This window comes from Haplochromis burtoni, unplaced genomic scaffold (genome assembly GCF_018398535.1).
Source record: "Haplochromis burtoni strain Fernald_Lab_line unplaced genomic scaffold, NCSU_Asbu1 Contig_185, whole genome shotgun sequence".
Classification (NCBI taxonomy): Eukaryota; Metazoa; Chordata; class Actinopteri; order Cichliformes; family Cichlidae; genus Haplochromis; species Haplochromis burtoni.
In genome coordinates, this window is record NW_024582546.1 from 1,200,314 (window position 1) to 1,210,802 (window position 10,489).

Consider the following 10,489-nt stretch of genomic DNA (forward strand, 5'->3'; position numbering starts at 1 on the left):
CCGCCATAGCCACCACCAAACAACTGAGTTATTTTTACACACTGACCAGCATCTGGTCAATCCACCACCTTTCATTGTTTATACCGTTACAAAGAAAAAAAAAAGTCACCGGGCCACCGAGCAAATGCCCGGTATGCCCGATGGCCAGTCCAGCTATGGTCGTGCCATCAATTAACCCTTCGCGTGCCAGCTGTGGCATGCGTGCCTAGGGTTGCCGACCCCTGGTGTAAACTTACATATTAATGTATGTATAGTCCAAAAAAATGGATGAACACTTTGAAAATGCATACTCTTGCCACAGAAGGCATATGAGGCATTGTTGTGCACCATGAGGAACCCAGGACCCACTGCACCAACGTAGGCTTTGACAATCCAAGGATTTCTTTCTGATACCTAATGGCAGTCAGGGTGCTGTTGGATTCGTGTATCCACCTTGAGGAATCACCAGTAAAACACTTCTTTCTTCAATTATTATTTATTAAGACATAGACATAGAATGATTAAATATTATCATGTGCATGAATCTCTTTTGTTCAGAAAACCACAGGCTGTAAACCAGTTAGCGGAGTTCACAGAGTTTTATATGAGAATGTGCAGCTATCTAAAACTGGCTGGGAGATGCTGCTTGTTTTACAGGCTTTATTTGTAATAGAATTACATTTCTATGTAATTCTAGAATGTATATTTCTTTACCAGGTTCACATATGAAGTTTCGCCTGTTTTCCTCCTCATTGAGGAGGCTCTGCTGAAAAAAATGCGAAGCATTGTGGGGTGGGCTGATGATGAGGGTGACGGACTCTTCTGTCCAGGTAAAAAAAGATATGACAAAAATCTGCTTCAAGAAGTTCAAAGTAAACACCTTTAGATATGCATAACTGACTAATTAAAGAAAAAACCTGAACCTTTGACCTCTATGAATGATAAAGCTATTTTTTTTATATATTATGGTCATTTTATGCACTAAGGGGAATTTTTACTGCCATGGATTTTGTCAAAATGCATGCACACCATGATTTACACTCTTTACAAATCAGTACAAAATTGATTTGACTTTGAGTTTAGATTGAGTAAATTGAGTTTAGAGTATCAGTAGTTAAAGAAAGGTATACAATGGACTAACTTTCTACTTGCATTCTATTTTCTATAGGAGGCACGATATCCAATCTGTACAGCATCCTCTTGGCCAGGTATCACTTCTACCCAGAGGTGAAGACCAGAGGGATGGGAGCTCTGCCTCGGCTGGCCATGTTCACGTCAGAACATGTAATCATAACTCGCACACTCTTTCAATCTATGGGCATAAGCCCTGCAGCTCCACATGAAAGTGGCATTATTTTGACTTCTTGCATTGTTTCTGGTCTAACATGTCTGATGTTCATTTTTGCGTTTAATAAGACCTTCAAAAGAAGTTACAGTACTTCAGTCCAATTACAATCCAAGTTTCAAGCCACCCCCCCCATTTCTTTGTATTTTGCTAGGAAAGTTGTAAATAGGAGGGCAGCACGGTGGCACGGTGGTTAGCACTGTTGCCGCACAGCAAGAAGGTCCTGAGTTCAATTCCAACATCAGGCCGGGGTCTTTCTGTGTGGAGTTTGCATGTTCTCCCCGTGTCTGCGTGGGTTCCCTCCGGGTACTCCGGCTTCCTCCCACCGTCCAAAGACATGCAGTTTGTGGGGATAGGTTAATTGGATAATCCAAATTGCCACTAGGTGTGAATGTGAGTATGAATGGTTGTCTGTCCCTATGTGTTAGCCCTGTGACAGACTGGCGACCTGTCCAGGGTGTACCCCGCCTCTCGCCCTATGACAGCTGGGATTGGCACCAGCGCCCCCCGCGACCCTGAAAAGGATAAGCGGTAGCGAATGGATGGAAGTTGTAAATAGGTTCAGTGAAGCATGTGTAAACATAAAGGGAAATATATATGTAAAATGATATATGAAAAACCAGAGTTTCTACAATTCTAAAAACTAAAAAAGAATATCACTATTTTGTATGAGTACCTTTATTCTTCAGCACAGCCTGAACAGGAAGGCATTCTTCAGATGTCTTTAAGTAGTCTTCAGAAATCCATTCAAAGGTCTACTTTTAATATTCTCCATCTTTTGTTCTGTTCTCTGTCAAGATGATCCCAAACTGCCTCAAAAATAAGATCAGGGTTATTGGGAAGCCTGCTCATCACTGATAGTCTTCCCATTGTGTGTTTCCAGATATGCTGTTATCATTTGAGATTATTGTTATGTTAAACATGCAGACTGGCTGTCAAGAAGGTGGCTTCTTGGTTCATCTGCTGAACTAGGTGCCCTGTTTGGGCTTGAATGGTACATATGCCAGCATCAAGTAGTGTGATGCACTAGCTAAAACTTTGAAAATCTCTCAGAAAGCTGAGCTGCTCAAGATGAGCTCTTTTAAGAATTTCAGGAAAGTTTGGTTCTTTGGAAGCAAAGTGAAAATACATAACTAGGCCAATGAAAAAGAAGGGTGGCACTGGCTCAAAACCTTTGCACTGTGCTGTTTATGGTTGGCTGTTTTTGTCAGTGCAATATCCTAAAATGGCTTGTGTGCAGCACGAGTGAAACACAATTACAGAATAATAAATATAAACGAGCACCTGCAAATGCCTTAATGGAATCACTATGAGCACTTCTTTCAGTTGAATCAAAGGGTTAAGTCTTTTTCTTGATATTGAAGTGAGACAAATACAGATGAAAGGCTGTCTCTCCTTCTATTCAGAGTCATTATTCAATAAAGAAATCTGCAGCTGTGCTGGGCATAGGCACTGAGAATGTGGTTGTGGTGAAATGTGATGAAAGGTGAGTAAGGTGCATGCTAACCACACCTGACATTAACACGGCCTAATCAAACATGTTTGCTCACCTGTCCCAGTTTGTCTGTATTCATTTATATGTTTTGCTAAAATTGTTCCAATAGGAGAAGATATTTGATATTATGTTTCATAGATATTAAAAAACAAAAGACAATAAAAATATTTTTATAGTGATGTGTGTCATACATTATATTACATAATTTCCTCTGATTCTGATCCACTATATTACAATATATTGCATATATTTGGCATAAATAGATTTGATTTTCATGTGTTATAGATTAATGAAAGGGAATAGCACATTTCTATTTACTGAACATGTATACACTTTTTGTTTAAGAGGGAAAATTATTCCTGCAGCACTTGAGACTTCCATTGCCACAGCTAAAGAAAAGGTATGAATGAAAGGGTTTTTTTAAAAAATACATCAGTAAAAACAATCCTTGTCAGTACAAATCCCTGCCTCTCTCTAGGGTTTGGTTCCTTTCTATGTGAACGCCACAGCAGGAACTACTGTGTATGGAGCCTTTGATCCCCTTAATGCCATTGCAGACATCTGCCACACACACACACTCTGGATGCACGTTGATGTAAGTGCTCTCTACACCTCTCCCTGCTTTCACACAGAGGACATTATTTACAGTGTAACCTTTGACCTACACCAAAATGTTTTCCTAAAATCAAATGGATTACAGTGCGCATACTTGCTTTTTGTCTTCAGTATCATGGTAGGACTATGTAAATAATTTATGCACCTACTTCAGGAGTAATACAATATACACTCAAACCAGTCTCTCTTTGTGCATAATTGTATATTATTACATTTGAGTTGAGTCTTTCATGCACCAGTTTTATTTTCCGTTTTGTGTGTTTGAGAAAAGAGAATCTGAAATCTAAAATCAGGAAGTGTTGTGTGCACACCACTTGCATCATGCAAATAAATTTGATGTTGTGCAAGTTTTCAAATTACTGCTACTTATAACATTTAAAGTACTTTTTGAGGCAATTTAAATAAATTTTATTTACATAGCCCCAATTCACAACAACATTTATCTGATAAAGCATCCAAATGCGACTTAGAGTCACATTTGACTCATATTCATCTTGCCATAACCAATTTTGTAAGGAAGACTGAATCAATATGTTGATCATTTACTAACAAGGACCTAATATTTGGTAGTCCACAGTCCTGTAATTTACTCTTCCTGCTCCCAAATCTAAATAGTCAATTTTTAAGGGGTGTGTAATAAATTCTAGAAACACATTTGTAGAAACACAGATGGTCTATCTAAAGTGCCTGTGTTCTTTGATTCTGTCCCTCCAGGCAGCTTGGGGTGGAGGCCTGCTGATGTCAGACAGACACAGAATGAAATTGGAGGGCATTGAACGGTAACTATCCAAATATTCCCAGTCAGTTCACACAGCATATTTCCACTGGAACAGCACTATTAAGAGCCAACAAGCAATTTGAGAGCCAGCTCAACAATAAAGCAAAGCAAGGTTTCAAATGACACTGAACATAATGATTAGTTGAACTGAAAAGAAAATAACATACCCACCATCCAGCTTGACCACAGGAAGCATTTATGTTATATTGCATCGTGTTAGTACAGAACGTTTGAAGTGCATCATTTTTTTTATTATCTAACACACAATGAAACCCCTACTTTATTAAATGTCCTGCCAGATGGAAAAGCCATCTGTGTTTATCACTGAGCCTCTCTTTGAGGCCCTCCCAAAATTTAATTGAAGGTAAACTCAGTGTGTGTGCATTGCACAAACTGAGAAAAGAAATTTACTGGTAAAGGTAATGTTGTGTATCTAATGTCAAACTTCAAAATGAAAAAAAAAATATTAGCAGATTCAACAAGCTTGTGACAATTTACATCCTATTGGAAGATCTTCTTCATATGTTTTTCACATGTATCCACTGACACAACAGTGCAATCTTACCACAACATTCGAAGGTCAAATTTAAGCAAACACATCTTTTCCAATGCCTCCCTGGGCCGGGGGTGAAAGGGAGAACATCTGGTTTAATTGGCTGTACCGCCAAATCTGTTATTTAAATATAGACATGTGTGGTATCCATAGAAACGTCAGAATCTCTGTGCAGGAAGTGTACTTCGATACCAGTTTACAAATTTTTTTTATTTTCTCTCTCTATTGTAAGGTCGACCCACTATTCTGCCTTTTTTGTTTGCTTATTACACACCAGTCTACCATTGTGTATAGTATTTTTGGCCACTTGTTTTCTTTTTCCCCCCAAAAATGACCTCTGACAAGAAAGCCTAATTTTTGCTATTGAATACCAGATTGCTTCACCGCAGCAGCATTGATCTTTGCACAGGTAATGTCCATATGTTGATTCATTGTTTTCTTCAGTTTTTGATCTACAGTAGCATATTTTCAAGGGAGCTATATGCTATAAAAAGACCAGGCCAAGAAAAATTCCTACATATTTTTATGTTTTATCCAGTGGCATCTGCTCTGATGCGCACACCTCTGGTTAAGTCTCACAAGTACCAAGATGGTTTTGGCACCAAGATGGTTTACACACAGTTTGTAATTGAAGAGAACTAGTCAATTATTTTTGGGCAGTTGCAGCTGTGGGGAAAAGATCTCAGAAGAAAAAACAACAACAAACAAACAAAAACAACATCAAATTACAGTAACAACAACCTTGAGTAGAGGCCTATTCCAAGAGACATTCGCAACACAAACACAAACTCTAAGTTGATTAACTCATAGATCGGCAACTCTGAGTTTTCTGTTCCAGAAGACCTGATCAGAACTCAGTCAACTCATTGAATTAGTTCAATGAGTTTGTCCATGCAGAGCACATGTGCGAATACACAAAGAAAGCCATCATCAGTGGAGCTCACATACCATGGGTATGGGACAAATAAGCCATTCTAAATGGATCCAGAACAGATCTGGATTGGATGATGGAATGAAATGACACAGTTGAATTAGAGTCAGCTTAGCCTCATCCAGAATCGGTTTTAGATCTGTCCTGTTGTGCAAGTGGACCCAGACACAGACCCAGTTTGCTGATCCATTATGGAGTCTGCTACGTTCGAGTAGTTCTGGTCCTGAGTTACTGGTACCTGGGTAGATTCACTGAAACTGCTTTACGTTACCTCATTTACTGGTTAAGTTAACCATTTTTCTGGAACAGAAAACCAGTTGTTAGTTTAACCTGCTTGGAATACACCTCAGGTTGGTTGGGCCACTAAGTCCTGATCAAGAATGCACACCTCCACCTGCTGCATAGTACATGGGAACAGACATGACGGAGAGGAAAAATAAAAACGACTAATATGAACCATACACATTGCAGTATAATACTAAAAATTACTACCCTTGTGAGTTTTATATCTACCACAACTATGTGCCGCATATTTTTGTTTTCTTTTGTGTTTGTTTTTTGTTTCATTTTCAGAGCATGTTCAGTGACATGGAATCCACACAAGATGATGGGTGTCCCTCTGCAGTGCTCTGCCATACTGGTCAAGAAAAGAGTAAGAGATTTGCTTTAATCTGGAGTCAAGACTGCTATCGTCAGTCTGTATTTTCCTCTGTTTACCACTTTAATGAAGCAGATGTGTGGGCTTCAGTTTTTCTGAGACGGTTTGATTTATTGCTATAAAATGTTGTTAGAACATTAAGAAATAGGTATGTTTGTGGTGTTTTATACAATTTTTAGTTTTTTGTTAACTACTGTAGTAAGTAGCATATTGTAAATAATTTTTGAAACTATTTGAAAACTGTTTCAAAATAAATTATGCATCAGATTAAGTACACACACATGATTTATGTGTATGGTTATGTAAAATTAGGTGTCCACTTTCCGTTTTTGAGCTTTTGACGATTTTTCCCTAACCTTAAAATTTGAGGAGGTTCAAAACTTTGAGTTTTTGCTGCAACACTATACTTGTCTTGTTAATTGTCTTATAACAAGTGCACATGACATGGGCTATAATATATTGGATTGTGACTCAAGAACAAAGAACCGCTCTGCTGTTAATATCTTTGAGCCTACAGGGGCCTATTAGATTTCTAACCCTGCCCACCTAGAATGCCGAGTATATTCCTAAACTTTGAATAACATGGCGAATTCCCTGGTCCTCCGGGCAGGTCAAAAATCTGGCCACTTGTAGACTGAAAAATAGTTTCAGTAGATGTAGGTATATTTGATAACAGGTGCAGCTCAGGTTCACAGTAAAACAGAGCTACACTAGAGCATAACCTCAGCTTCAGGACCAATATCTCTTCCTTTGTGTATAAGGAGGAACAGAAATACACTGCCAGAGTCCCACAAAATGACTTCCAGCAGGCTTTTTATGCATGTTTCTAAACAAACTGTCAGACTTCATGAGGGTGTGGGCCCAAAAACTTGAGTAGTACACTAAGGAAAACAATGGTTGAGGATGTTTGGGCAAGACCAAAATCATTGTGACTGTGTGCAATCAACTTGCAATCTCTTCATCCATGCTCAATCATACAGGAAATTACTAAAAAGTTGATTCTGTTCATCTGGAAGTTGCATTTTCAGTGGGAGAAATATTTTTTTTATCCAAGAGAGCACTTAATGCACAGCTAACTGCAGTTTTTCCTAACCTTATAAATAGTACATTTGTATAATGATTGACACTAGCAGCACTGCCTAAGATTGGGCTGTGAGGCACCTGGGAAGAGATCTCAAGACTGCATTGTTGCTATCCCTTCCTGTCTTGGCACCCTATCATTTGCTTTCTCTAGATCCACAAAGTTACAATGAAGCACACTGAAGCACATTCTGACATTCTCTATACTAATCCAGGTAAGTAAATCCCAGAAGGTTGATTCTGTTCATTTCATTCTTCCTTCAGTGGTGCTTATAAACAGTACATTTGCACAATGAGTGAAACTATAGTTGTGCATTGATAGCCCTGAATGTATACGTGTATTTAAAATTGAGAGGTGGGCAACGGCGCCAGGGGTGAGGTTGTACACCTTGATGGTCTTCTGGATCTTGAATACACAGACCATCCTCTGGACGCTGTATAATGTGCCCACCCCTAAGGTCCTATACGTATGTGTTATGAGAGTGTGAGTAATGTGAATGTCTACGTTGTGGGATAAAATTGAGGCACAGGCAGCCAGAAGGGGACAGAGGGGGGGATGCCTCCCCTGCACCCTGGTGGCACACCTGCACCCCAAGGCCCTGCATGTGTGGGTGATTGTGGTGGAGCGGGAAGAGGGAGGCAGCTGGAGATGGGGAGGGAAGGAAGGGAGGGGCAAGTGGCCCCTCCCTGGGGCCAGCTCCCCCGTTGACCCCAGTAGGCACCCCCCATACTCTGCAACCCACCAGGGCAAGGGGGCATCCGGACCGCAGTTCAGCAGTGGCCCCACAGAGCCCGGGACAGCCCACCCGACCCCACCACAGAGAAAACTGCACCCACCCCGTCATCCACTCATCTTGCAGACTACACAAGACAATAGACACCCAGGCTGAGTTCTTCCTCCACCTCTCCTATATCTCCCCCTCCTGCAGAGTGAGTTCCTGGAGAGAGGAGACCTCCTGCAAGATGTAACAGCCTCCTCCACCAGTTGAAGAGCCCCTCAGGCCCCCATACACCCACTCGCCCACAACCCCGGCGACACACTGACCAGGACCCTAGCCCGCAAGGCCCAGCCAGGGCCCCAGCCAGGGCCCCAGCCCGGAGATGGAGCACCCTCAGAACCACCCAGGGGCAGCCAGGCTACCAGGTCAGTAACCCACGTCCGTCAGCACAGACCCTCCCCTAGCCCCTTACATTTTTTTGTGGATAACAATTCCAAAAAAAGAGCTATTATTTGTGTTAAGATCAATTCACATTCAAGGATTCACGCAACGAGCTAGGACATGTTGATTGGAAACATAATAATTTGACGACTGCTCAAAGACCCACAACTATTTAAATGTAAACTAGTTAATAAAAGCAAACAATGGAAAAGTACCAAAAAATAGTGGGTGACGGGAGGTAAGCTAGTTTCAATGTTAATCCCATAATTTAAACATTGAGTTTTCCTTGTTTCAAACTTTTTTAGGCTTGTTCCCTCCGAAACAAAGAATTAAGATCCTATTTGCTAGCTTAAGGAATAGGTAATTAGTTAGACATTGAGAGATAAAATGGAAAGATATGGAAAAGAATACACAAAACCTTGAATTTGTTTGGCCCATTGCAATCCAAGGGACAATTAATAATTTCATTAAAGCGCATACATGAGGAGGCTCTTTTTACATACAATGACGGTTCATTGTTCGGGATTAAGGCAGAGTCAGGTGGTCAATGGTAAAGTGTGGTAATAAGTTGTTCATAAGGGGTGGACCAACGTTTCCTAGCCAAACATAAACTGGTGAGAGTTTGACAAATTTATTTTGCAGGATAAGTAAGCATGTGGTTAGGGTCTAGACTCCAGCTACAATAGGGAACTTACATACATATGGAACTTATATAACAGTTTTTACAGGAGACTAGTAACTGGAGAAATTAACCTGGTGTGGAAATAAGCTCACTCCCAATTCGGTGTGAAAACGCATATACTAGACGCTATTCGCTCTGTAAACTAATCATTGTTCTTGGATGTGTCTTATGGATAAATTAAATTAATTCACAAAAAAATTTAATATTATTCTCTTTATGGGGTCTTCCTCTCTGCTGTGTTCTCAGCCTTTTCGTATTTCGTCTGGGGACTCCCAGGGCACGGACCGATGTGGCTAACAAAACTGTATGCTTTGCCCTCCAAACCAGTGGGTGGTTGAAGTGTGAGAGTGAATGGTATGGGAATTGTAACAGTGCTTTGAGAGTTCCTCAAAACACGAAAAGCGCTTCCATAATAAATGCATCCACTATTGTCACTCATTTGAGATCAAGTGAAAACAGTAATCATCACGTATACATTCATTATTGTCAAGTTCAACTGAAACTGTTAAATGAGAGATAATTCGAACTTGTTAGGGATTAATTTATTAATATATTTAATTTCATTTCTCAACCTGTCTAATAATTCTTATTCACTCCATTCCCAGCTAATATTAGGAAACTAGTGTTTATCTATATGTTAGGAGCAAGCGGTTTTATTCAGTCAGATAAATTGTTTTCATAGTCTTGATCACAGAGCTCCTCTGGTTTGTCCCTCCGCTCTTGCCAACACATCAGTTTAATTGCCTCTGGTGCTTTCCCGCTTTGGAACGATATCCAAGCACATCCTTCGCAAAGGAGGATATCCTATTTCAACCAAGACCTAGCATACTATCGTGGGGAGGTGGGGGGTGGCGGTGGAGGGGAGCAGGGGAGTCATTGGCAAATTGGGGGTGGGGGTCACACAAAAATAAATCAAGCACAAGAAGGCGTGGACAATGACAAATAATGTATATCATCAACTTCATGATGTACCACTTTGTTTTAATCCTGGATAAAATTGCATCTGGGCTGATCAGCTCCATCACCTAGTGGGGGTCATAGTTTGGTCCCGCCTTCACTGTTGTGATTGGTGTGGGGGTAGGGACAGGCTTAGGGCGTCGGGGGGTTCCCCGGAGGCATCTTCCTTGGGGGGCTCAACCCGGGGTAGCGGTCATGTCCGGTTGGGGGCTCTTTTGGCTCTCGGGTGACTGTTTCCTCGTGCGCTGCGTGCAGC

At 40.8% G+C, this 10,489-nt stretch overlaps 1 protein-coding gene across 2 annotated transcripts in view; it reads left to right on the forward strand.

Annotated features, from left to right (window-relative positions):
* gad3 (glutamate decarboxylase 3) overlaps positions 1 to 10,489 on the forward strand; it is a 54,485-nt gene that overhangs the window by 22,501 nt on the left and 21,495 nt on the right. For both annotated transcript variants that reach the window (XM_005950266.3, XM_042225850.1), the window contains 7 exons: positions 697 to 809; positions 1,148 to 1,263; positions 2,731 to 2,810; positions 3,165 to 3,219; positions 3,298 to 3,414; positions 4,149 to 4,213; positions 6,270 to 6,348. In XM_005950266.3, coding sequence (XP_005950328.1) covers positions 697 to 809; positions 1,148 to 1,263; positions 2,731 to 2,810; positions 3,165 to 3,219; positions 3,298 to 3,414; positions 4,149 to 4,213; positions 6,270 to 6,348 — 625 coding nt within the window. The remainder of the gene's footprint in view (positions 1 to 696; positions 810 to 1,147; positions 1,264 to 2,730; positions 2,811 to 3,164; positions 3,220 to 3,297; positions 3,415 to 4,148; positions 4,214 to 6,269; positions 6,349 to 10,489) is intronic.